Source organism: Danio rerio, chromosome 25, assembly GCF_052040795.2.
Source record: "Danio rerio strain M-AB ecotype USA chromosome 25, GRCz13ab, whole genome shotgun sequence".
NCBI classification, from domain to species: domain Eukaryota; kingdom Metazoa; phylum Chordata; class Actinopteri; order Cypriniformes; family Danionidae; genus Danio; species Danio rerio.
Genome location: NC_141045.1, coordinates 21,442,523 through 21,469,653, shown reverse-complemented (window position 1 = coordinate 21,469,653; position 27,131 = coordinate 21,442,523). Strand labels below are relative to the sequence as shown.

General features: G+C 34.7%; 2 protein-coding genes across 8 annotated transcripts in view; one reads left to right on the top strand and one right to left on the bottom strand.

Annotated features, from left to right (window-relative positions):
- Positions 1–26,041, bottom strand: part of cald1b (caldesmon 1b) — a 68,544-nt gene extending 42,503 nt beyond the window's left edge. For 2 of the 4 annotated variants that reach the window (XM_087310901.1, XM_087310902.1), the window contains exons 1-2: positions 24,269–24,434; positions 6,616–6,726 (exon numbers count right to left, since the gene is read on the bottom strand). In XM_087310901.1, coding sequence (XP_087167027.1) covers positions 6,616–6,695 — 80 coding nt within the window. In that variant the 5' untranslated portion in view covers positions 6,696–6,726; positions 24,269–24,434. 4 annotated transcript variants of the gene reach the window in all.
- LOC101885990 (interleukin-17 receptor A) overlaps positions 1–27,131 on the top strand; it is a 170,965-nt gene that overhangs the window by 56,262 nt on the left and 87,572 nt on the right. For 2 of the 4 annotated variants that reach the window (XM_087312201.1, XM_087312205.1), the window contains exon 3: positions 25,964–26,105. The exons of the other annotated variants lie outside the window; for them this stretch is intronic. The gene's annotated coding sequence lies outside the window, so the exon portion shown is untranslated. The remainder of the gene's footprint in view (positions 1–25,963; positions 26,106–27,131) is intronic. 4 annotated transcript variants of the gene reach the window in all.

Sequence of the window (27,131 nt, the reverse complement as noted above, 5' to 3'; positions counted from 1 at the left end):
TCAGAAACCATTGCTACTTCCCACTACTACACACACACCACTTTATCGCTAGTATTCGAATGATTCTCTTGCGTAATGTCTAAAGTGATGACAAAACAGATTATTTTGCTCACATTTTAAGATTATAAGGCTAAATGGCACGAAATGCCATCAGTCTACAGAGACTTCCCGGTATATGTCTGTTGCAATCGGGATATCACAATTGTTAACCCCAAAAAAGCCAAAGCAAAGCAAACAACTAGCAGATTACTATGGTATAAATACAGCACTGCTACATACAAAAAAGAGATTGACTTAGAATGTCACTTCCCTGTTAAATAATGATTTGATCAGCTGTAGTTTGAAATACGAAAAGAAAAAGTTGAGTTTTTAAGAGTTTTGATCTAAATGATAAACATTTAAAACAAGCACTATCTGTGTAAATAAACTGCATAGTTGCCATCTAAAAAAACTACATGCTCATCTGAAAAGTACAACAGATGCAATATTAGTCAAACAGTAGTGAGCTTATTCCTCTGCTTGTCATCTTGTCATGTGGGTGGATTAATACACAGGGGTGAAGAGGCTGTACGAGTGCTGGTATTGCAGAAAATTGCACGACTTTCAGCAAATCAGATTCGAGAACCAGACAGAACTGTTGTATGAATAAATAAATAAATATATAAATAAATATGTAGTTATAACTATAAATATAAAGTCTTAAAAAGTCCAAAATAATAATAGTAAATAACAAACTAATAACAAATATAAACTATTAAGATTTATAACCACTGTCTTCTTTATATGAGGACATTTCAACATTTGTGAATTAACATATCAAAATCAGAAAATTTAAACATTAATCTAAGAAGTGTCAGTCTTTCTATAAATGACTCATAAATAATTTATATTTCTGTACTCTAAAAAAATTAATAAAAATCTTATCCACATACTCTTATCCTTCTCTATTTAAAACATTTATCACAAGGACTATTGTATAAAAGTAAAAATACCCCAGAAAGTAAACACTGTAATCTTCTCAACCCTAAATATTGAAACAGAAAAGCATGGAAAGTGTAAAGCTGACGGTGTGTGTTATCATTGCAGCAGATCCACAATCAACACAAAACTGTTCTATCTCACTCCAGCCTGTGTAAAATCATGGTCACCTGCACTGTCAGTCATGTGTGCTGTTAGTATGTGCTTTCAGGAGTGTAGAATGATGAGCAGAGTATCTGTAATGTGCAGTCGTTCACATCTGCAGACCAGTCCTTAAATGGAGCTCTGAGAGAACAAACTATAAACACTCTCAGCAAACCGCTGCGCACTTCAGCCGCGCTAATACAAGCTTTCTGCATTTCAGGAATTAATATGAGGGGAATAAAGTTTTGGATGACCATTTTAAAAGTCCATATTTTTCATATGACTTCATGCACTTCAAGAAGTTCTTAAAATAAAGATGGACAGCAAAAAAGGCTTGTGTAAAAGCAGACGCACATGCATAAATCTGAGATGGTTTGGTAAACATGGAATAATTTACATTTATTGTGTACAAAATTACTTGTGATGCAATGCTGTTTCTCTTTTAATGACATCAAACAGTTTTGTTTTGCTTTGCTACATTGTGTTCTCTATTAGATACATAAATAATATTTAAAATATTAAACAGGAAAAAAGTTTAAAATGTGGGTTTTTTTTGTTTTTCTAAATATTTCCTAAACGATGTTTAGCAGATCAAAGACATTTTCACAGTATGTCTGAAAATATGTTTTCTTCTGGTGTAAGTCTTATGTGTTTTATTTAGGCTAGAATAAAAACAGTTTTAAATTTTTTTAAGAATCATTTTAAGGTCAAAATTATAAGCCCCTTCAAGCTATATATTTTTTCGATAACTTGCCTAATTCCCCTAACCTGCCTAGTTAACCCAATTAACCTAGTTAAGCCTTTAAATGTCACCTTAAGCTGTAGAGAAGTGTCTTGAAAAATATCTAGTCAAATATTATTTACTGTCATCATGGCAAAGATAAAATAAATCAGTTATTAGAAATAATTTATTAAAACTATTATGTTTAAAAATGTGTTGAAAAATCTCTTCTCCATTAAACAGAAATTGGGAAAAAATAAACAGGGGGTCTAATAATTTAGGGGGATTAATAATTCTGACTTCATCTGTATATATGGGCGTCATCATGGTTCAGTTCAGTTCTGATTATTGATTCGGTTCAATTCGATCTCTCGTTGCATCGACAATGCTTTCCATAAACAATTTGATATTTTACTTAGAAATAGGAGGCTCCATACTAATCATCCACCTCCCTCCCACATATAGTTTTATCTGATATATATATCTGCACCCGACCAGCACCCGATTGTCCCTTTAATAATTTACTTCTTTGTTTTAGGCATTCAGTAAGCTACAATCTGCACATCTCCGATAGTAAAATAATATGTTAATCTTAAACGTTTTTAAATGAACGTTTATTTATAAAAACAAAAGTTTTTCTTAAGACAACATTTTCTTCATTTTCAAATAGATACAGAAAATAAAAATAAAACATTTTAGCTTTTACAGATACAGGAAGAAGATAGCAAAAAGGGTGCCACTTTGGCCTAAACGGCAGCTGTTAATGTTTACTTGGCCCGTTTCTTCGCTTGTGTCTGGATTCACAAGTGATGTTATTGTTGCAACAGCTGAGAGAGGAGACAAAACCTTACCTTACAAACACGCCAAAAGTCAAAGGGGCCACAGAAAGTGAGAGAGTTTACAGCTTTCTATTTTAGCTGGGTTCTGATGTACTTCCCTGTCAGTGAAAGACTGTCAAGCAAACTCACAAGCAGTGAATTGTGCACAGTTATCTGCTTTTTAAGTAGTTGAAACGTTTTGATTACTCGCTTACACCATATAAGGCATGTGATAAATGACATCAGTACATAAAAACCGGTTATGATTATATTATTATATATTATATAATATAATATATAATATATATATATTCATTCATTCATTTTCTTTTCGGCTTAGTCCTTTTATCAATCTAGAGTCGCCACATATATAACCGACATATTACATAATGTTGATGATATTTTATTTTAAAAGGGACAAGTATAAATAGTACTAAAAATTACTAATAACAAATCAGTCATTAATATTTTTTAAAACAAGACATTATTTATATATTGTAGTAAACATATATTATATAATTGACATAATAGTCTTGTTAGACTCAATTAAAAAGTAAATATGTTATATTTAATATAATCAACAAGATAACTATATTAAAATAGACTTCACTTCATTACATACAATTTCTGTTTTAAATTCAACTTCTGCTCTTGTGTTTTGAAATTAAGTCTGTAGTAAACTAACAAGTGCACTTGCCATTTGCCAGTCAAACTATTCCTGGCCCCAAAAGAAAGCATCAAACTCCTAAAAATATCTATTGTGCATCTGTCTAGAATCAGTTATTATCTGGTTTACTCTACTGACCTGTCAACTATAACAAAGCAGCATAAACAGAGGAAGACATTTACAAGGACGTCAACCTTTATAAGGAATAGAAAGGCCAGCAGAGAAACGGTTGTTTCGAGCACACAGACACAACCTGGTCGGAGTCTCACAGGCACCTTTAAACTAATCATCAAGATGACAGTGATCTCATCTTTACTGCATCATTTAATCATGATGAAATTAGCTGATAATAAAACCTTTTGCCAACAAATTCAGGTTTAAAATGTGTGGAAAATGTTGCAATTAGTGTGATTTCAAAATGACAACAACATCTGATGTTCTACTCAAAAAATGATCAAGTACTCAGACTAAGGATTGCCTAAATAAAAAGTGGTCAACAGTCCTCAAATAGGTTAAGAGTTTAATTGACAAGTTGTAAATGTTGTATGGAGATTTAAATGCTTTTTTAAAGTTAGAATGATGACATGAACGCACCTTTAGGTTTCTTTCAAGCAATTCTCTTATCTGGTCATATTAGTCAGAATCTCAAGAAGCCGTCTGAAAGGAATAATGCCGTGTTCAAGTTCTTCTGGGAAGTTTATTCTAGTCATAAATACTGTACACCATCAGATGCATTCAAATCACATTTTCAACTCACTTCTTTTGATAAATGACAAGAAATTAGAGCAGGGTTTGTTAACCCTGCTTATAAACGTTGAAGAACAAAGAATTTCAATCAGATGTGTTTTGCATTTAAAATCACTAGAATTTTTTTTTATGAAGCCACTTTAAGCTGTCTTATGTAAAACGTATTGTTAATTGTAATATTATAATCCTGCAACATTCATGTCTGTTTGTGTAAATTCACACAAATGACCATGTCACAACCTATAAAATATAATGATTTATGTTGTACTTTTGCGTTCTCCATGTTTTATAACTTCATGAACAATTTAAAATTCAGAATCCATTTTTTATGACAATTACAAAACCAAAAATGAATTTGGTTTCCCCAAAATACTTAATTTTCTCTCACTCCAAACCAATTCTATTGTTTGAGCCAGTGATGCCCATAGATTTATATATATATACAAATATTGCTTAAAGATTGCAACGGACATAGACAGTGACATGGACATGAGTAATCAAATTATTTGCCTTAATCTGAATAAGAGAATATTATAATTAAGGAGTTTCCATGAGATGCTTTTTGAATGTTTCTTTCATGATCTCTTTTTACATGTTATCGCACATAACAGAATTAACATCAGTGCGTCACTACACTATCCACATTTTTCTCTGGAGTTTCATGTAATTTTGGGTGTTTCATTCTTCATTTTTCGACTTTAACAGCAGTTTGCCATTTTTACTTTCATTCAGGAACATTCATTCACAAATGTGGGCCCATATGCAGCGGTGGACTCTTTGGAAAATGGAAACAAAACCTTTGTTACGGCACAATTATAAACGCAAAACTGACGACCCATGTCTCTGAACAATTGTTCTTCCCCTTGTTTTAATTACGGTTGGCAACACAACGTGCCATCTCTCTGCCCTCTGAACACTGTAACAGGTACATCATGCATACTAATGAAGTTGACTCTCGTTCTCAATAGACTGCGCTGATTGGTTCGAACCAAGGGCCCTATCATACACCGGCACAATGTGGTGCATTGCAATTGTTATTTGCTAGTATTAGCTTGGCGCAAGAGTCGTTTTGACATTTTGCGTCACGCTGTTTAAATAGCAAATGCATTTGCGCTCATATGTGCGCCCATAGGCGTTCTGGTCTAAAAGGTAGGCGTTTCGAGGCGCAATTCTGGTGCGTTGCTATTTTGAGGAACTATAACAGTCTGTTTTTTAGACTGGAACAAAGCCGGGCTAAAGTCCAGCGCAAAGTGCGTTAGTTGTGCGCCTCGCTTTCACACTGCTTAATACACACGAGATGTAGAGCAATAGGCAAATATTTTTACATATGAAAAGAAATTACAATATTAAGGATTTATGTAAGAGATATATATATATATATATATATATATATATATATATATATATATATATATATATATATATATATATATAAATAAAGGATTAAAATATTACAAAACATATTATTTTCTTGCCTTCATAAACATAAAAACCATACTTTCATGCCTTCTTCATCTCGGGGGCTGTTTCAGTTTATTCATAACAATGTGCTTTTTTAATGTAATTATTATTATCAGCATTATTTATTATATCCATATTTGTATTAGTTTTATTAAAAACAAGCTTAGATTTGTCCACCTGTCAGGTTTTAGACTATATGGGGCATAGCATGTGTATTTAGATATAACTCAGGTTTTTGACCACACTTCGTTATTATTGTTCATTGTTTCGTTTGCTGGAAATTAGAACTGAATTCAGAAATAGTTTTGAAACAAATCGTTGCGCTTAACAAACGAAATTAATTACTTATAGGCTTAGATGTCTCTGCGTACAAGGTTTCCCTATCCACGAGAGCAAAAGTGAAAGTAGATAATGAGAGGCCCTACTTCTCATTCTCGCATCTCTGAAGATGTTCTCTTTAACTGTTTTCTCGCTGGTGATACGTTCAGTTTTTCCACTTACAAAGTCGCCAAGTAAATAGCAAAAGAGCCATGGCGCGACGCAACTGGCTCTTAAAGTTAATGGGAGATGAGACTCTGAATGATTTATTCTCAAAACACACCTATAACTCATTAAGAAAATAAGCTCAACCCTTTTAGATCATGCGCCACAGTGCAAAGCGAATTTTTCCGTCCTTATATTAGCAAAAGTGGATTCTAACACGCCCTTAATGCGTTTGCGCCCTGCGCTTTACACTTTGCGCATGGACCGTCAAAATGGAGCTCCAAGTCTTTCTTATGAATCTGTGCTGAAAACTCACAGACGTCACATTTTACCCACTGGTACAGACATCCAGTCTACATGCTGGAATTTACACAATGATCTTATGAGCGTGACATAGCTTTAAAATGACTTCTTAAACCGGAAAAACGAAATAACGCAAAAACAACTAATTTTTGTGAAATATAGAAGTCCCAATAGTGTTTTTAAAATTGTGTTAACATCTCAAAAATGTGTTTGGTCTTTTATGACCTTTTAATGTGGCCCAGTTATTGATCAAATTCAGTCATGACGTGTGTATTAACAAATGTGTGACTTACTTCTCTGCCTCGCGCTGCATCTCTTCTCGCTTTTGTCGTCGTAACTCTCTGCGACGCTCAAAATCAAAATCCTCATCCATGATGATTCACACAGAGCTCTTTGGGCACAAGCTGAAAAAGAGAGACAGACAGTCAGACAGTATAGGATTTATGAAGATTTGAACTGTCCTGATCCCTCTGAGTCAAAGTTAAGAGTCTCTTTGTCAGTTGTTTTATCAGGACTAAAGCATTCCTGATTAAACATTGCCATACATTCAACTTCCAGCTTTGTGAAATGAAATATGTGATGGCTTGGTAAATTAGTGTTTTGCTGCTACACCTCAAAAAATGTTTCTCTGCACACGTTCCTCATCAGTCCTTGGTCAGACTTTCAGGCATTTTTGAAGATCAACACCTTTATCTTCTCTGTAAACAAACACTTTTAGCAAAGGTAAGCGGGACACTATACTTTCTAAATTTAAAATGTAAAAGATTTAATCATTTATAATGCTATAATTGAATTATATTGATAATGTAATCCTTCACATCATGTGTTTAAGTGTCAGTCCCAGCCCTGCATAGTGCTAAAATCTGTTAAATTTTAATCCAGTGGGATTCAGGGTGGTCAGAGAGCACTTCGACATCCGTGATGAGGAACTTGGCTGAATAATTCTGCTTAGTATTTTACAGTCTGTCTCTCTGCAGGACACCATCCCCCATTTTATATGATAATACATTTGCATCGATATGGGAACAATTAAGTTGATGGTGTCACAAAGCCTGTTCTGTGTTCGACTCTTTATATCACATGTGTGTAGCACCGGTCCAGACAGAAACCGCCCAGCAGGCTAGAGGTGAGTGGACTTGTTGGACGGCTGCTTCCACCGGAGGTGCAGGCATGTTTGGTTTGGCTTTCCTCCAGAGACAGAAGAACAAGGCTGTTGCACCAATCAAAAGAGTCTCCATATGTGCAAGTCCTGTAATGGTGACCTCATGTGAGGGATTTCTGGGCGATGGACGCATACAGCTTTCATGAACCCTCTTAACCCGTGCTGACAGCCTGTCACATCTGTCAGCAGAAGTGCTGATGTGCATTAACCACTGCGTTTAATGCACTGCACCTATGCATAAGACAATATGTGTGCAATTTCCTATATTTGCATTGGGCTTTGTGAAAAAGAAACTAGATGTGAGAAAGTGTTGGTGATCACTGTGGCAAACTAGAGAACTGATTGAAATACACCTGAAAATTTTCACTACATTCATCAAATGGCAACAAATAAAAGAACAATTTAAAGACTTTTGTCAGTTTTACAGATTATATTTGTGCTGTTTCCTGCACACATTGGCTGCGTCCGAAATCGTGTACTACTCAGTAGGCACTACATTTGAATTTGAATTTACTATTTAACCGTAAGGAAAGTATAGTAGCATGAATGGACGTACTAAATCCATTTTACTTTCAAACGCCATTTTGTCATGATCACATGACCTATCTGCGTCAGTTGCATTGCTTCATTCATGAATTTGCTCACATAATATTATGAGATAGTGTAGCGTCCATTAAATGAGCAGTTCAGAAACTCGCCGGAAGTAGTAGGTCATCCGGGTACTTCTCGCCTACTGTTTTTCCAATTCTATGAATTACGGCTTTTAGCATACTATACAGTATGGAAGTATGCCATTTCAGATGAAAAAAAGGTCATGTGATTTTGTTATAAGAGATCATTTGATGATAAAAATGTGTGCGAATGGATAAACCAGCAGGCTGAGCACACTGTAAAACATCTAAAATGTTGTTTTGGTCATTCTAAAACACCTTAACCATCTCAGTATTAGGGTTATTATTTTATTAATGGCTTCCAGAATCAAGATTGGCTCTGCATCTCACGCCATTGCGTGGTCACTGTGTGTCAGGATTGTCTTCTGAGGCGCAAGTCATTTATTAAACAAAGAAAAGACCTACGCAGCTTCACTTATCGCAACAAATTACGTTATTACTGTTGGTATTTGGCACCAGATAACCAGAAAGTGTTAGCTTTGACTCATTGGATGGAAATGCTGCTTTATCCGCACATCTTTTATGCAATAATCCAGTTTTGCGCATAAAGTTAATTTGCATTTTTAGATGGAAATGTAACTCATGATGTATTAACAGCTAGTATTTCAGTGTGTTTGGACAAAACCTGGCAAATTTAAGAAAATCAACAACTTTAAGAACATATGGGAACATTAAAGGAAGCTTATTAAAATAGCTTTTTAAAATGAATGGTGGTCTCATACATATAAAGGAATACAAAAGCATTTTTTCATCGTAATTTCCTCTTTCTGTTCTCTTTAACTCTTTACTTTTAATTATAAAATGCTTTTGGGTACATGTTACACATTTCTCAGACTCCCTTTCTCTGTCCGGTCTTCCTACCACAAGGTATTGTGGAGTCCACAAATCATTTCCACATGACAGAGACAGAGAACATATTCTAATTTAAACATCTGTGACTGATTCCAGGGCCTGGGCAGTTTGCCCTTTTCAAGCTTTTTATTTTTTACTACGCTTGTGTGGACTAGACTACTAGTACAACCAACATAATGCTTTTACTCTAAACGGATGGGGGAAAAGCTTGAAATGAATCTCACTAGAACTTTGACATTACTGTCTGAGAATATGATGGCGAAATCCGTTAAAAGGATTGATATACTGTATCTCAGGCCCACAATGAAAGCCTGTTTGTCAGGAAGTCAGGATTTTAGAGCCGCAACCACCCAGGTAAGATTGGGTGAAGCAGTTTACAATGACATAACGAGCTGTCTAGTGGCTTTTCAATAAAGCTTTATTATGTGCCGACAGGATCGTTGTGTGGAGCCAGAAAACGCATCAGGGTGGGATCTACATCCAAGCCAAAACCAACGAAAGCTGTGCAAGATGTTGAAACCATTTTCTTGTCACTGATAGAGTACCTGTTTTCCATTTGATTTATTCACTTATTCAGACCTGTAGATACAGTGCATGAGAAACAGTTCACCATTTTTCTGTTCCACAGATTTGACTCGCTAGTCACTACTTTTTCATAAGTAGTAGTATTGCTAATTCCCTGACAAGAGTAATTCATAATACAACACTTCACCAAGAACGATAGGGCCTGTGGTAAATGGGGGGAGTAGGAAGAAGTTTACCTGCAAAAGGGAACCTGCGTGGGGTAATGGAGGTATGTAACTAGTTGGGTAGGGGGAGCAAAGAGCCATGCACATTCGGCCCACACAGAAGCTCCAGAATGATAAAGAGAGAGTGATGACAGTGATAGATGAGAGAGGACCAGGCCTGGCACAATTTATTTTCAAAGGTTTTGTTTGTGTGTTCTTGAGAGGCTGCTGCTTGTTGTGAACGTCATCGCTACAGTTCATGTTAGCCAATCACTATCAGGGCTGATCACCTTTCCAGTAAAGCTCAGAAGCAATGACATCCCAGGCTCATTCTGATTACGTACCCCTATACACATTTCTGGAGAGAGCAAAATAAGTCCCAAAAGCTACGTTTTTTTTTTTTTTGCAGTTTTTGTTTTCACAAATACACAAGAAGCCGATGTGTACGCTTTTTTTAGATCTCAAATTTCTCCCGCTGTTCTCACATAAATCCACCAAAGGCCACTGTTAAGTGACTGATTTAGTGACTGACCAACCGACCGATCACCCCACCTTCCTCCTTCTCTAAACCCAACCAACAGTGTTTTAAAAAGCATTGATTGAACCTCCAACCACCTTCCTCAAACCCAAAGGCAGTGTTTTAAAAAGCAAGTCAGAAAAAGAAAACCCCCCTGATTTTTAACACGTTCTCACCCTGTTATTTACTTTATTTGATTTTTAGCTTTTGTTTTTGTCTTACCTGCTTTCTGGGAATGTTCTTTGTCGGACTCAAACCCTATTGTCGCAGTCACCTCTGCTCTGAGTCTCAAGTCTGCTGAGGTACATGTCGAGCCAACTGACAAATTGGTAACTGCAGGAAAACCGCCCATATGGATATAAGCGGTCAGCTGGTCAGCGAGAAAAGGTGATGAAAAAGATTAAATGCAGCCGTACGTAACTCTGGCTACATGACTTGCGATCTCCAGAAATGTATATAGGGCTACGATTTTAGAATGAGCCTATGTTGAGGAAAGAGGTACACAGTTCCAGATGTCTACTGCTAGGGCTGCCTGTGGTAGTGGTGCAGGATTGAGTGGAAATTGACTGATTGAGAGTGGGATGGAAAGCTTGCAGACCTTATCACACGATAAGGGTTTAAATAACCCTAAACAGGTGTAGCTATCTGATTGCACAAACATGGTCACAATGATACACTGTAAGGTCTCAGTTGTCATAATATCAGACTGAATGATAATGAAAATGCACCAAACAAGGACATAAAAAACTTGCCCAGAGCTTGATGTCATCCATTTGTGACACTAACCTGCATTCTCAAATGACACATCGCCACAAACTTAATCTCAATAATTTTGCTCACAGGGTGCCTGCAAGTGTGACTTGAAAACAACATTAAAACTGTTTATTTGACTGTGAACAATGTTGTACTTTGATAGTCATTGGCTGCTAATATGATTTCGCTATTTAGAGTTTGCAAATAATACTTCTATAAAATTTTATTATTAAGGAAAAAGTCACAATGTGACGAATACAAAACCAATTTTACCTCTATGTGTAAGTTTACTGTCACTAAAGGTGTAGTTCACTGTCACACTAGAGTTTGAGCATGCAAAATTCTGTGGTACGGTGCTGCAAAAAAACGCAGGATTAAACAAGATGATTAGACAAATTTAAAAAAAAGAAAGCGATTCCCTACCATAAGTGTTTTCAAAAGCAATCTAGAAAAAGAACAGCTGTCACGGCCTCATGATTTTACCACGTTTTCACCCTGTTGTTTATTAATTTAAAAAAATCAAAACTTGAGCCCTCTGGACAGAAATTTAAAAAAGAAAGGGTGGGTGGGTCAGTCTGTCAGTCAGTCAATCGACAGCAAACTGGCCTGGTCGGCTGAAGTGTATATTGCGCCGTCTGGTGAATTTATACGGGAAGACAAGGCAGGAGAGGATTTTGAGATAATCTAAAAGGATACACAGCACCCTCTGATAGATTTGCAAAAACAAAAACTGCAAGCAGCCTGGTTTGACAGCTTGTCACAAATGATTTTCTTTTTAACTCTTCAACTTTTTATTTCTAGACAGAATTTTGTACAGTCTTTCTCCGCTAAATTGTGTGAGATAATACTATCAGTGCCATCACTGTTATAATCCAGGACACCTTTATCTTAAGTTTATTTTTACATTTAAAAGTTTTGAGCATAGACAACAACACTGAAAAAAGCAGTTCCTTTCACAAAGATTTGTGAAAGCATCTAAAAACTATATTATGCATGTGAACAACGATAATCAATCCATCCGTTGAATAACACATTTTTAACACAAGTGATTTTCCATTCCATTTTTGGCACAGGGCAAAAAGCTCACAGAATGTAAACAATAGACCACAACAAAAGATCTTCTGCTCATCTAAAACATATTTGGACAACTACTGGATTCATGAGGACAAGATGAAAGATTTAATTTGAAACACATCTGTCATTTTATTCATCAAAGACGGAAGCAGCAAGTTGTGATTACCTTAAACTTGTCTTTTTGATGTGTAATTAGCATTAGCGCTGGCAATTACACCGAAACCTCAAATCACATCAAGATCAACATGCCCTCAGCTGCAGAAGCAGCTGTACATTGGCAGTGAATCAAGGCCTCTTGAGTCCATTCACTCCTCTGCTTCCTCCTCAGCAGTCTCCATATGCAAAGATCAGGGATCCCCAACCAGAGATGAGCTGATTCAGTGGCTAGGATTGTAAAATTCAGACCAGATAAACATGCAAAGACTCTTGTGCCATGACGTGTTACAGATGGACTCTGCTCACTGGTGAGACCTTGCATAACCAAACATGGTTAAAAATGCTCGACCTGTGAATCTAACACGAAAGATGAGATCTCTAAATAGGTGCTGAATACTATATCCAGCACAAAGACATGTTTGTCTTTTAATGCTTTATGTGAGAACTTTTTTTGATGTTTAATTGACAAGCAGACATGGAAACAAATTGAATCATCAATCCCTTGATTAAAATCCCTTTAAACTCATATTAATCAAAATTATTTTTAGAAATTCTCAATTACAATTATTTCCTAACGAATTAAGAATAACTGTGTGTAGTTCTACACCCTTTCCTCATTTAGTACACATGGACAACTCAATTCGTTAATCTTAGGCTATTGTCTCTCACTGTTTTGACTCACATAATATAAACAAAACCAAATTGGTGCCGTGACTCAGATGGGAGCTGCACAAGCAAACCTCACTCTCCAATTCTTGCTGTTTGCTAAGACATTACACTCTCAGAAATAAAGGTACAGGAGCTGTCACTGGTGCAGTTCCTTTTCAAAAGGTACATATTTGTACCTGAAGGGTCCATAATGGTATTTCAAAGGTATGTTTTAAGTATATTCAGTTATTAATATTCACCTTTTAGGTACCACTGTGGACTCTTTGGGTACTCCTTTGACAGCTCCTGTACAATTATTTCTGAGAGTGTTCTATGCAGTTGATTGCAGAGAGTTCAAGGTGGTTACTAAAACATTGTCATTTGGCTGATTGGGTGTTCTGGGTGGTTACTAGACTGTTTTGTGTCATTACTTAGACAATGAAGTTGCTAGAATGTTCTGGGTTGTTTGGGAAAGTTGATTTGTTGTTTCTAAGACACCATAAGCCATGTTAATGCATTTTGAGTGGTTGTCATTGGGGTTGCTTGGGTTTCCTGGATGGTTGATAAAGTTTTGCAGTGTTGTGGCTAAGATGATCAAGGTGCTTGCTAAACCATTGCAGTTGCTGTTGCGAGTGCAACCCAGGCTCATTCTGAAAACATACCATTATATACATTTCTGGAGAGTTAAAATCAAGTCCCAGTAACAACGTTTTTTTTTTTCCGCAAATCCACCAGAGGCAGATGTTTGTGCTTTTTAACATCTCAAATTTTTCTTGTGAGTGTCCTTCGTATCTGCTGTTCTCACATAAATCTACCAGAGGCTGCTGTCAACTGAATGACTGACTGATCGACTGACCCACTCTCCTCCCCACTCACCAACATTGTTTTTAAAAGCAGCGATTGACCCACCCACCCACTTCCCTAAACCCAATTGACAATTTTAAAAAGCAATCCAGTAAAAGAAAAGTCTTCGCCTGATTTTTACCACATTTTCAGATTTTACCACATTCTCACCTTGTTATTGACTCGTTTATTTAATTTTTTAGCTTTTGTTTTTGTCTTACACACTCTCTGGAACCGTTCTTGACCAGACTCATCATGATTAGACTCATCATCATGGTCAACCCCTCTTTGCGTCTCAAGTCCACAGACATACATCGGGAGCTAACTGGACAAACTGGTAACAGTGGAAAAGCCGTCCATATAGAGATAAGAGGTCAGTTGGTAGCGCAAAAAAGGAACAACGTCATACCGCCCCATAGCATTCATTTTAAAGACAAAATGCAGCAATATGTTCCTCTGCCTACATAACTCTCCAGAAATGTATACAGGGCTTTGTTTTCACAATGAGCCTATGTTGCGCAAGTGTCTTGGGTGGTCACTCAGGTGTTGTCACTTGGTTTCTAGGGTGTTCTAAATGGTTGCACTGCTAATTTCCAGGGTGTTCTGAGAGGTTGCTAAGCTAGTTGCAGTTGTGGCTTTTAGGTATTGGAATACAGTTGCTTGGGTTTTCTGGGTAGCTATTATGGGGTTGCTAGTGTGTTGCAGGTAGTTGTTAAGGAATTGCAGTGTGGTTTAAATATGGCATGCCAAATAATAAACAATGTTACCAATGTCATCTTCCATTACACAATCAATGTTTCAAGCAAACCTCTGAAGCAATTAAGATATTTAAACTCAACACAGTGTTTTTTCAGTTTCAATAGCAGAGGTAAATGATTGCAAAGTAAGTCTTAAAGAATCCCTGCCTTCATCATGACAGCCTGGGTTTAAATAAACAACAAGTAACCTAAAGCACCTGGATAACAGCGCATTAGTCATTAGTCATGACTCTTAATGTCTTAAATAGGCCACATGCAGTAGTTTTGCCCTCTGTCACCCTCCTGCCTCTGTGTGATGCCTCCTATTTCTGTACGCCAGCTGTTAAGCTTTGAGAATTATGGGAAATGAGATTATTAGTGCACCCCTGCGGCACCTGGAGCTCAAACTGTCCTCAAGAGTCCTAAACTGTAGTCTCCAACGTCTAAATGACTCATTCTCTCTCTCTTTTTCTGGTCTGCTCATTTCCTCCTGAATTAAGGGCAACTGCACCTGTGCCCCTTTTACAACAGAAAACCTTCTGTTTCTGGACAACCCCGTCATATATCCTTGTCTAGTTCAGTGCCAAGGGCTACAACCTTTTAGCCACTAGAAATAGTAATAGATGTAATAGATGTCAGGATGCATTTCTATAATTACAGGCTGCGGGTTGAGATCTTAAGAAAGCTGTGTCCTTTGGTTATTAAGTTCCAAGCAAGAGCAACTACAGTATATTATGGTTTTAACCAAAACCCTACTGCTCCCAAATGCATTTTTCATAACAGGTAACATTGTGATGTTTGTGATGTCTTTTTGCTTGTTTTAAGAAAAAACTCACTTGATATTGGCATATTATTTCTTAAAACAAGACAATATGTTTTGCTTGTCAAAAAAATTCTTCTTGATTTAAGAATTTTTCGATATTTGGACTAGGAATGCAATGATTATAGAATTGTATGATTATAGTCTGAGGAATTATCACAGTTTCACGATTATCATGATTTTTTATGCATTCATTGATTTCAAAACACTACTAATTTAAAAAAAGTCAAATGATTTTAAAATTACTTATATTTTAAGCTAACAAATAAATAAATAAATAATAAGAATAAATAAAAAAATGTATTTGTCTAATGCAGGACTTGGAATTAACCTTTTTACTTGGTAGCACCAGTGCTCCCAACTTCAAAAGTTTAGGAGCACCGTAACAAATTTAGGAGCACACAGCAAAAATGAATGAGCACCACTGTAAAGTCTATATTAACGGATTTATTGTATTTAAAAAATATCATCAATTAGGACTAACAAAAAAAGAAACAAATATCTAAGTAATTCTAATGGCTTATTGATATTTGCACAATAATTCTAAAATAAATGTCTAGAAATTTAAAAATATTAATGATGACGAAGATGACAATAATATTAACAATGAATTCCATTTCTCATTATCATTCCGCCTTGAATGTTTGAGTTATCTGCTATAAAAAGTCCTACTGTTACATTATGAAAAATAAATCTATGGTTTGCATCAAACAAAAATGAAGCATTGCAGTAAGAAATATACTTTTTGCACTATTGTTTTATATGCATGTCAATTCAATAAACAAATAATATTTCTGCTACAAATATACACATAAGATTATAATAAATCATTCAATTCAATGCTGAAAGCTGCAAAGCAGTCAGCACTTTCTAAATAGAAAAATAAAATAAAAAACAGACAAAAGAAAGGAAGAAATTTCTCACTTCTGTCAGCATTTAAAGGTCAGTCTCATTATGCGCTTTTTTACATTTTTCTGTGTTTGTGAAAAAGCAGGCGAGACTCAGCCGGCACAACATATGAGTGGGGCAGAGCAGGATTCTCGCGATGACCACCACCGCAGTACCGTTTCATCAAGCCGCAATTTCAGTTTAAACTAAGTAAAGTTGAGCCTCTTTGGCAAAGATGTGTAAAGTGTTAGATTTAACATTTAGCAGCCATTTGCGATAAACCTGCAGTGAATGCAACGCATCTAAATTCGACCCATTAAACAGCTGATCCACTCCTGAATCTTTCAGTACTCTCTCCGAAACAACACTCTCTTGGCTGGCGGATCAACATTCAACACATGATTTTGCTCTGTGCAGAAACACGGTGTTGAGAAGCCTTTACAATGAATTAACCGTGACAAATTAAAGCGCAGTTAATAGTGAAACCGGTTAATTGTTGCATCCCGTATTTGGACTAAAAACAAGACAAAAAATCAAAATGATAAAATCATTTTTTGCAGTGTACCAGGTTGTCCAGTGGCTCTCCGGGTACATCGAACGATTTGAGATGCAGAGTGAAGTTAACCATGATGACAGGGTTCAAGTCTGGCGAAGAACAAGTAACCAAGAACAAGAAACAAGAAAAAATAAAGAAAAAATAAAATAAACAAGTAAATAACTGGGTGAGAATCTGGTCAAATATGAAAACATGGTAAAAATCAGGTTAGCAAGGGCGCATTTCTTTTTCTGGATTGCTTTTGAAAACAAAGTCGTTTGGGTTTAGGGAAGTGGGTGGGCGCGGGTCAATTGGTGCTTATTGTTTGAGTTTAAGGAGGGGCATGGATGGGGGAAAAGGTCAGTTGGTCAGTCAGTAAGTCGACAACGACCTCTAGTGGATTTGCATGAGAAAAGCAGGCAGTATTCGCGAAAAAAAAAACTACAAAAAAAAAAAAAAGTAGCTCCTGGGATGTATTTGGCGCTCTCGAGAAATGTATATACGGGAACAATTTCAGTATGAGCCGGGGTTGCCAAAATCTTAATGGTTTGATTGCTCAACAAATGGGTTTAGTCTCAACTTTTTACAGAGGATAATGTGAAGTAGAAAACCTTAATTCACCACATTATACAGTTTCATAATACTGCAGGCGTTTTGTCTCAAACTTTCTTCCCTTAAACTCTCAGCTGCACTCAAGGAGAAAGGATTTGGAGACGTGTGTCTATGTAATGCATTCCAGCAGTCCAATAACAATGTTTTTGATTATATATGAATATGTGTCTCCTACAAGTACGTAGATTTTCAAGCCATATTAAAAAAAAAAAACTTCTTGACTTTTAAATGCACTATAGAACACAACAGTTGGGCTCTGTAAGTAAAATTCCATTAATTTTCTTCAAAAGTAAATGTATTTTTTTAAAACATACTGTAAACTTTTATAGGAGAAATGTGTAATAAACCTCATGTCAAAAAATAGTTTCTTAGAGTATAATCTTTGCGAATTAAAGTTGTAGGAGCGACTGCAAATAATATAAAGAAAGAACCAGACCCCCAACACCTCATGTCATTTATTTCCATTAAAACATCTAAAACATTAGATTTTCTCTCCACCTCATTCTTCAAAATGGCTAGGAAGCCTTGCAACTTTATTACATAGGTCAGATATCCTTCTATTTTGGACATAAATGCACAATTGTATGTTTATATTTTCTTAGTTTGTCAACTTGTTTTGATAGACCAAACAAAACAAAAAAACTCGATAAGAAATCAGATCTTTAGCTACTTAAAATTCAGTCAACATTTTTCCTGTTGAACGCAAAAGATGATGTTTTGAAGAAAGCTAGAAACCTGTAACTAGGGCTATAAGAAAATATTCTGTTTTTCTGGGATATACAGTTGAAGCCAGAATTATTAGCCCCCATTTTCACAGTATGTCTGATAATATTATTTCTTCTAGAGAAAGTCTTATTTGTTTTATTTTGGCTAGATTAAAAGCAGTTATTTTTTATCACTATTTTAAGGTCAAAAGTCCCTTTAGGCTATATTTTTTCAATAGTCTACAAAACAAACCATCATTATACAACAACTCGCCTAATTACCTTAACCTGCCTAGTTAACCTAATTAACCTAGTTAAGCCTTTAAATGTCACTTTAAGCAGTATAGAAGTGTCTTGAAAAATATCTAGTCAAATAATATTACTGTCATCATGGCAAAGATAAATTAAATCAGTTAGTACAAATGAGTTATTAAAACTATTATGATTAGAAATGTGTTGAAAAAATTGTCTCTTTCGTTAGACAGAAATTAGGGAAAAAATAAACAAAGGGGCTAATAATTCAGGGGGGGCTAATAATTCTGACTTCAACTGTAAATCGTGATATGAATACCAATTCACCAGACAGCTTGAACAGCTCTATTTAGAAAGAATTCATTAATTCAGACTGATTTGGGATTATTCTGGGTGTGAATCCTGCATAAAATATAATAAACAATTTAAATGCAACCGCGCACATAGAAAATAAAAATAAAGATTGCTGTATAGTTTTCTGAGGAGTTCAGAAATTTATGTCTTCACTGTATAAATAGTTAAGTAAAATTAGTATTCATTAAGGTTACAAAAGGTATAATTTCTTGTACCTGAAAACATGCAGATGATAAACCTTTACTCTATGGCTTTTGGTCTATGGCTTTACCTATGGTTAAACGCTACAAATCTCATGTTTTCGAAATTATGGCTCTTGCTCAATTATAATCTCAACATTGCAGATCCTGCGATGTGATTATTGCAGATGTGTCTATCACATTGTGACATCGATGCAGAAACAATATATTGTGCAGTCCTACCTCTAACCATTAACGTTCATAGAATTAGTTTTTTTTCAACAAACGAATTCAATGGTTACAGGTTTTCAGATATTTTTAAAATATCTCCTTTTGTGTTCAACAGAGAAAAAAGGTTTGGAATTATTTGAGGACACCTGTAGATTAACTGTCTGAAAAAAGTGACATTTGTAAGATATAAACACCGAATTTGAAAGAAATATAGTCTGAAATATAAGATACAAGTGCAGAGCTGCTTAGAAATCGAATTACTAAATGTATGTTCCCAGAATGAGTTTTCATATCTTGCAACCTTTTTTCTTAAAATTGTGAGACAAATATTCAGAAATTTTAGCTAAAAAAAAAAAATTTCAGCTTAATTTTGCGTAGTGTATGTTAGTGAATGGAAGTGTATGGGTGTTTCTCAGTGATGGATTGCAGCTGGAAGGGCATTCACTGTGTAAAACATATGCTGGATAAGTTGGCGGTTCATATCACTGCGGTAACTCCAGATTAATAAAGGGACTAAGCCGAAAAGAAATTGAATGAATGCATGAGTACTTCCAGAATGACCACCACTAAGGCAGTAGCCAGTCAGCTATGTAATGTATTGGAATAACATGTATTCTCTTTATTTAGCAAAACAACCCAAAAAGGTTCAAATGATCTTACTTTTAGCTATGTCAAAAATTTTCCAAGTAAAAAATACTTTCCCAGAGTTTACAAATTGGTCTGAAAAGTTTAAAGGAGGACACCGAGATGCTCAAAAAGGGCCCTGAAAAGCAGTTTAAACACATTCCAAATCCCTGGGCAAGAAGACATTGATCATGGCCAGACAGTTCCACATGTATTGGGAAGGAGATGGTCTCATGCCTAGTGTCTTATACCATGTAAGGAAAAGACCTGACTTGGCACGCGGCACTCGAACGCTGAAGCTTTTCCACAGCAAGACGCCTGGATAACGTATGATAAACAGTATGTTGCGATGGAACAGGTTCAAGGGCTAAACCTCAAACCCGAATTTGGCATTTCGGCCCCGTGCACAAAACAGCTGCGAACGTCTTCATACATATTTGATGGACTAATACAAAGAAAGTTACTGTGACTTCATGCTTTGACAATGCTCCATGTGCCAATCGTCCATCATCTTGGGTTAAGTGGTACACTGGAGCTGCAGTATGCATAATTCCATCACGAAATGTTTGCTGCAAAATTCAGGGCAGCTCTATGGAAACTCGTCTACATGCTTTTCAACATCTGCTGGTAATGAAGCGTGTGTTAAATGAGCTGTCTAATGGATTGTGTCTTGTTATAGATTTATAACTATAGTGTATAATGATAAAAGTCATAGCTGCTCTCTTACAATTCAGACTATAAATCTTACAGTTCGGACTGTCCTTCTCAGCATACACACTCAAAAATGACAGTTGCTGTTTATTCAAACTACTTATTTAAACAACCCAGGCTCATTACTGATTCGTACCCCTGTACGCTTTTCTGAAGAGCGCGAAATACATCCCAGGAGGTAGGTTTTTTGTTGTTTATGTTTTTGCAAATCCACCCGCTGTGTATGCTTTTTTAAATCTTAAATTTCTCTTGTGAGTGCCATTTGGCCTGCTCTATTTGCATAAATCCACCAGAGGCTGCTGTCGATTGACTGATTGACCAAGCGACTTTGCATACTTCAAACTAGTAACAGCAGAGAAGCCGACCACACGGAGGTAAGCCATCAGCTGGTATTATTCGTTTTAAAGACGAAATGTAGCCAAACATTCCACTGGCTATATAAACTGTGCTCTCCAGAAATGCATACGGGGTACATATTTGCATTTTTGAGCTGACAACACAATTCTCTGGTTTTTTGCTTAATTGTTTTATGTTCTATCTACTCAAATTTGTAAAAATTTACAAGTTAACCTAATTCGATTTTTCAACAAAAATAGACTGTGTGGAACCCAATTTTTTTTTTTACAGCTTATCTTTCAATTTATAATTTACGTTTTTAATTGGCAAGCTTTAGGAAAAATAATTTATGATGAGATTTTAAAAAGAAAAATTCTGAATTGCAATTCAATAAAGATTTCTAAAATGTCTGAACTGAAAATTCAGATTTTGTTCTTGCGATTGTGAGTTAAAATTGTAAAATTCTCACTTTTAATTTTAACTTTTTATTTTGAAAATAATTTTAATTGACAATTTATATGTTGCACTTTTGAGAATTTTTTTATGTAAATACAGCGTATCTTATAATTTAAGTTACAAACTGGGAAGCTTGAAAATTGTTTAAATTTCTATATAATTTATGATGAAATTCAGAATTGCAATTCAATAATGATACAAAACTCAGAATTTGAAAATGTCTGAAGTTTTTCTTGCAATTGTGAAATTCTGAATTGCAAAAAAATGCAATTCAGAGAACAAAAAATCTAATTGTGATGTGTATATATATATATATATATATATATATATATATATATATATATATATATATATATATATATATATATATATATATATATATATATGTAAACAAAGAAATGTGAGAGAGAAATAAACTCACAATTGCAAAAAATAAAGTTGATCTTTTCCAAAGGAAAATCAGTTTTGTGACATGAATTCAAATATGAATTTAGATTTCTTACTTTTTCTCTTAATTGCCACTTTGTATTTCTTAATATTTACAACTTCCAACTACACAATTATGCCACACAATTCTGAGGAAAAGATACACTGTAAACCCTAATGTTGTCTTTACTTAAACAATTAAGTAAAGTTGACTGAACATAACTTAAAATTTAGCATTTTGGTCCTAATCATGTAAATATATGAGTTAACTTAATTTATGCACCATGAAAATGCATGATACTGTGCTTTTTGGACTAATACAGCTGCCGTAGGCCAATGCACTGTGCATTATGGGATATGGAGGAAAAATATTTGTTGACAGCGCTTTACCAACAGAGAGAGAGAGAGAGAGAGAGAGAGAGAGAGAGAGAGAGAGAGAGAGAGAGAGAGGGAGGGAAAAACATTACCTGATGGATCGTTGGTAATATTTCCGCAAGATGACCTTGTCGCAGTTTAGCTAAATTAATTCACGCCTGACTTAAAGTCCTGAAGTGACGAGCGACGCATTAAAACACTGCTTTCCAGCCGTGGCTGTGCTTCATTCTCGAAATGTAGTTTGTCTAAAGCAGGGATGCAATCAGCCAGTGCAGTCGTCCCTCCATAGTAAAAAGTGACATTTTGTGTCTGCCGGTTTGTTTACTTGAGGGAGTTGATTTGCATTTTCCCGCACGTGAATTCTGACCAATCGATAAGCAGTGTTGGAAATATGTTCAACAACATCTGGCCAATGAGAGATGTGGATTTTGTCAGATGACTGGATTTTGGTTCTTTTCAACTGGTTCGGACCAAAGCCAGCAGTGTGGTGTGAAAACGACCCAAAGACAGCAGAAAATGCAACAATGTATCATTTATTGCCCTTGGTCCGGACCAAATGAAGCGAACAACAGATGTGAAAGCACCCTTAATCATGCAAGTTTTGGGAGACTCCATTACTCAATTAAATTGAGGCAACGAGTTTACTCCATTAATTTAGATCAGTCAACTTATTAGGGTTTTCAGTGTAGTACTTAAGCTATGAATTAAGTCTTATTTACTGATAATTGACAGAAATAAAATAAAAAGAAAAAAGGTTGAATTACGAGATAGCTACTTAATATTCAGACGTAACTTTCTTGCAATTGTGAGTTTATTTCTTGCAATACTAAACAAAACCTTTCGATTATGAGACATAAATGAAGAATGTTGAAATAAATGTACAACTGTGAGAAAAATAATCACAGTTTTAATTAAAAAACAACAACTGCAAGTTACTTTCTCGCAATGGGTTAACCATGCAATTATACATACAATATAAGGGAGGCGTGACTGGCAATTTCTTGCCATTTCAACTTTAGTTTGAGTTTATGTCAATTAAAAATTTTTGAGTAATTAAGAATGTGAATTTTTTTTATTTGTTTCTCTCTGAATTGTGAGATTTAAACTTCTCAGAATTGTTAAGCAAAAAATGTATTGTGCAAAACTGCAGCTATACCTTAGTCGTTTATTTTCCCTTGGCTCTTTATTTCAGGGGTCGCCATTGCAGAATAAATTGCCATCTACTCCACTCATTAACACACACTAATACATTATGGCCGATTTAGTTTGTTCAGTTCACCTATAGTGCATGTCTTTGGACTGTAGGGGAAACCAGAGGAAACCCACACAAGTTTTTTTACTGGGAGAACATACAAACACACAGAAATGCCAACTGCTCTCAAAACAGAGAGCTTCTTGCTGTGAGGCAACAGTGCTAACCCCTGAGCCACCATTGCTGCCCCTTAATTGCAGTTTTGTGTCTCTCAACTTTTATAAACTCGAAACTACAAGTTTATATCACACAATTCTGAGGAGAAGGTAGTACTTCAAGCAATAAATAAAGACTGGCAAAATTATGAGAAAGTTAAGCTCATAGTTTACAGAAATAAAGTCTCGATTCTGAGAAAAAGGCATAATTGTGAGATATCAATTTGATATTCAGATGTATTTTTACTTGAAATTGTGTTTATTTCTTGCAATACTAAAAAAAAGTTTTAATTATGAGACAAGCAAAGAATGTGCAAGAAATAAACACAATTTTGAGAAATAAAGCAGGTTTAAGAAAAAAATATCAATTGCAAGATACGTTTATACAATTCTGGGTAAACAATTGCATTATTACTTATTTGGGGAAGCGTGACTTTGTGTCTTGCAGTTTCAAAACTAAATTTTAAGTGTTTATGTTTTGCAATTAAGAAAAAATGTGAGAATTTGAAGAATTTTGATTTTTGAGAATTTGTTTTTACTGAATTGTGAGAAATAAACTACTCAGAATTGTGGGGTTTAATATTTATTGTGAATAAAAAAAAATCTGCTGCTACCTTTATTTTATTTATTTATTTATTATCATGTGGCGTAAACAAGCCTTTATAAAATTATATTCTATTTCATAAAATTGCATTTATCAAGTAAACTTGAATAGCTATACATTATTTCAGGATACATTGTTTCCAACAATCAAGATTAAGCCTATAGCGGATTAAGCCTATAGCCAAAAATCGAATACATTCATTTTGAATATTTGAGATTTCTGCCAATCACAGCACTAGTTTAAATGTCAACCTGTCTTTCCACGATAAGTCTAAGCAAAACAAATGTATACCTGATTGTAGACTGGCCGCTGCTGACCCCCAGTGTCCCTCCTTTTCTAATTTCTCTGGGCACTGAGGGCTGCCAGCGGAAACACAGGGCAGAGCTCAAAACATCCTGCCTGCAGTCTGTGCCAAAGCTGTTATCACTGAATTACCTCCAGATTCTGTTCAGCTCCACTAAACACACACACACACACACACACACACACACACACACACACACACACACACAAACTTACTCATTCCATCCACTGCTTCGTCTGTCACTAGATCAGCACTCACATGCAATATTGTAAGAAAAAAAATGACTACATGTCTGTAATGCTTTGTTTATTATGAGAAACTGTAAACTTGTTTTGTGGTCATTGCTTAATTAATTATTGTTTCATATAATCTGGGATATTATACGGATAATAAATAAATGCAAAAATGAAATATTGGAAATGAAATATAGTGGGACAAAATGTATTTTTGTATGAATGATAATACTTAACAGTAAAGCAACACTTAAAAATATTGGTAAATTAATACTTTGGGACATAATACTGAGACAAAAAAATTAGACGTATATAAATAGAAATATAAAAAATATTAGATTCAATAAAATATTAATTATAAAAAAATCTACCTCAACAGTAATTAAGTTATTAGTATTATGATTAATTTTGTTGGTGTTGTTTGTAATTTAATATTTTCAGAAGAGGGTTTTAATAATAATAATTATTATTCATAAGATTAATAAAAAAACAATAAGCTAATGACAACAATACCAACACTAAAAGTAATAATTACAAATATGATTTTATTTAAATTTTGCATGAAATTATATTGATTTATTAAAATATAACAATATTCATTCAAATGTACTGTTACTATTGTTAAAATCTAAATAAAATAAAAGCATTTAGTCATAATATTATTATTAATAATAATAATAATAATGTATTTTTGAAAGAAATACTTTTGTCTAAAATAATTGTATTTTATATTTAATATTTTTTAAATACCATTCATATTTTCTGTTATCTTTTATAGTTGTGTTTTATTATTTTTTAATTACTGTTTAAAACCTATTAATAAATGAGATGACAATATTACATATTTTTCTGCATTAACATTTTCTTTTTAAATGCAGAAACATATTTATTATTATCATCTCATTTATCAAATTTATTAATTTATCATCTAATTTCTCCGCTTGACAATTTATCTTCTCATTTGACAAATACTAAGGTTAGTGCCTATACTACCCTAAAAATTATTTAGTAAAACTAATAAACAAATGGGACAGATACCCCAATATCTTCACAACAAGGAACTATTTTTATAGAGTAAAGCAGGTGTACTAAATGCTGACAGTCTGAATGAGCTCTTACGAACTAGTTAGTAGCCTACTTCGTTAATGTAGCCTATTAGACTTCCCAAATAACCTGAACATTTACAAGCACAAAGGCTACAGGTGTTCCTCACAAGAGAACAAGTGCCAGAGAAAACAACAACAACAACAACAACAACACATTTTACATTCAATTTTGCCCAACAAAACCGTGTTACAAAACTGATTAATTTAATTTCCAGAATGTTACGTCGACATTTAGCAGCGTTATGTGTACAAACTCGATCATTTTAATTAAGAAATGTCGTCAGAGTTAAAAATGAAACATTGTCCGTCTGAATCTTACCTGCAAGGGTTTTTGATGTTTCAGGTTTGATTCTGGAAGTGTGGAGTGATTGAGAAGCTGAAGGAATTCCTCGAGTCTGTCGGGTCTCCTCATTTTATAAAGTGTGCAGCGGTTCAGACTCCGCCTCGCTGAGCTCCATCACTTCATCCTGCGCGCTCCTCTATCCGTAAGTAATAGATCAATGTCATATTAGACTTATTTTTGAGATATATATCGCCCCCAACATAATGCATATGGAACTGCAAAGGAACGCATGGACAATAAGAAACATTTTATAAGATAAGGTCGCGTGAAACTACAAATCCATGTTGATGTTTTCTCATTAGATTAGTGTAATTTATTGTAGTTATAGTTTTATTGTTTGTTTGTTTTGGGGTTTTATTTTTCCGATTATTCATTAAGCTGCAACAGATTGTGCGTAGTGTGCTTTTTATTCCATTATGTTTGCTTACCAAGGCAATGTGAGCTTAATAGCATACAATTTGCATTTAACTAACAATGTCTGTATATAGTATATAATAATATACAGTTGAAGGCCGAATTATTGGCCAATTATTTTTCTTTTTTAAAATAGTTTCCAAATGATGTTTAACAGAGCAAGGATATTTTCACAGTATGTTTGATAATATTTTTTCTTCTGGAAAAAGTCTTTATTTCGGCTAGATTAAAAGCAGTTTTAAATTTTTTAAACACCATTTCATAGACAATATTATTAGCCCCTTTAATCTATATTTTTCTTGATAGTGTACAGAACAAACCATCATTATACAAGAACTTGCAATTACACTAACCTGCCTAGCTAACCTAATTAACCTAGTTAAGCCTTTAAATGTCACTTTAACCTGTATAGAAGTGTCTTGAAAAATATCTAGTCAAATATTATTTACTGTCAACATGGCAAAAATAAAATAAAGCAGTTATAAGAAATGAGTTATTAAAACTAATTATGTTTAGACATGTGTTGACAAAATCTTCTCTCCGTTAAACAGAAATTGGGAAAAAAATAAATAAACAAGAGGTCTAATGATTCGGGGGGCGAATAATTCTGACTTCAACTGTATGTGTATATATAATAATAATAATATACAGTATGTACTATAGTTTTACCATAGTTTACTATAGTTAATATGCTGTAATAACTATAGAAAATCATACATTTTAAAATTTTACAATCTTTATTTGGTAATGTAAT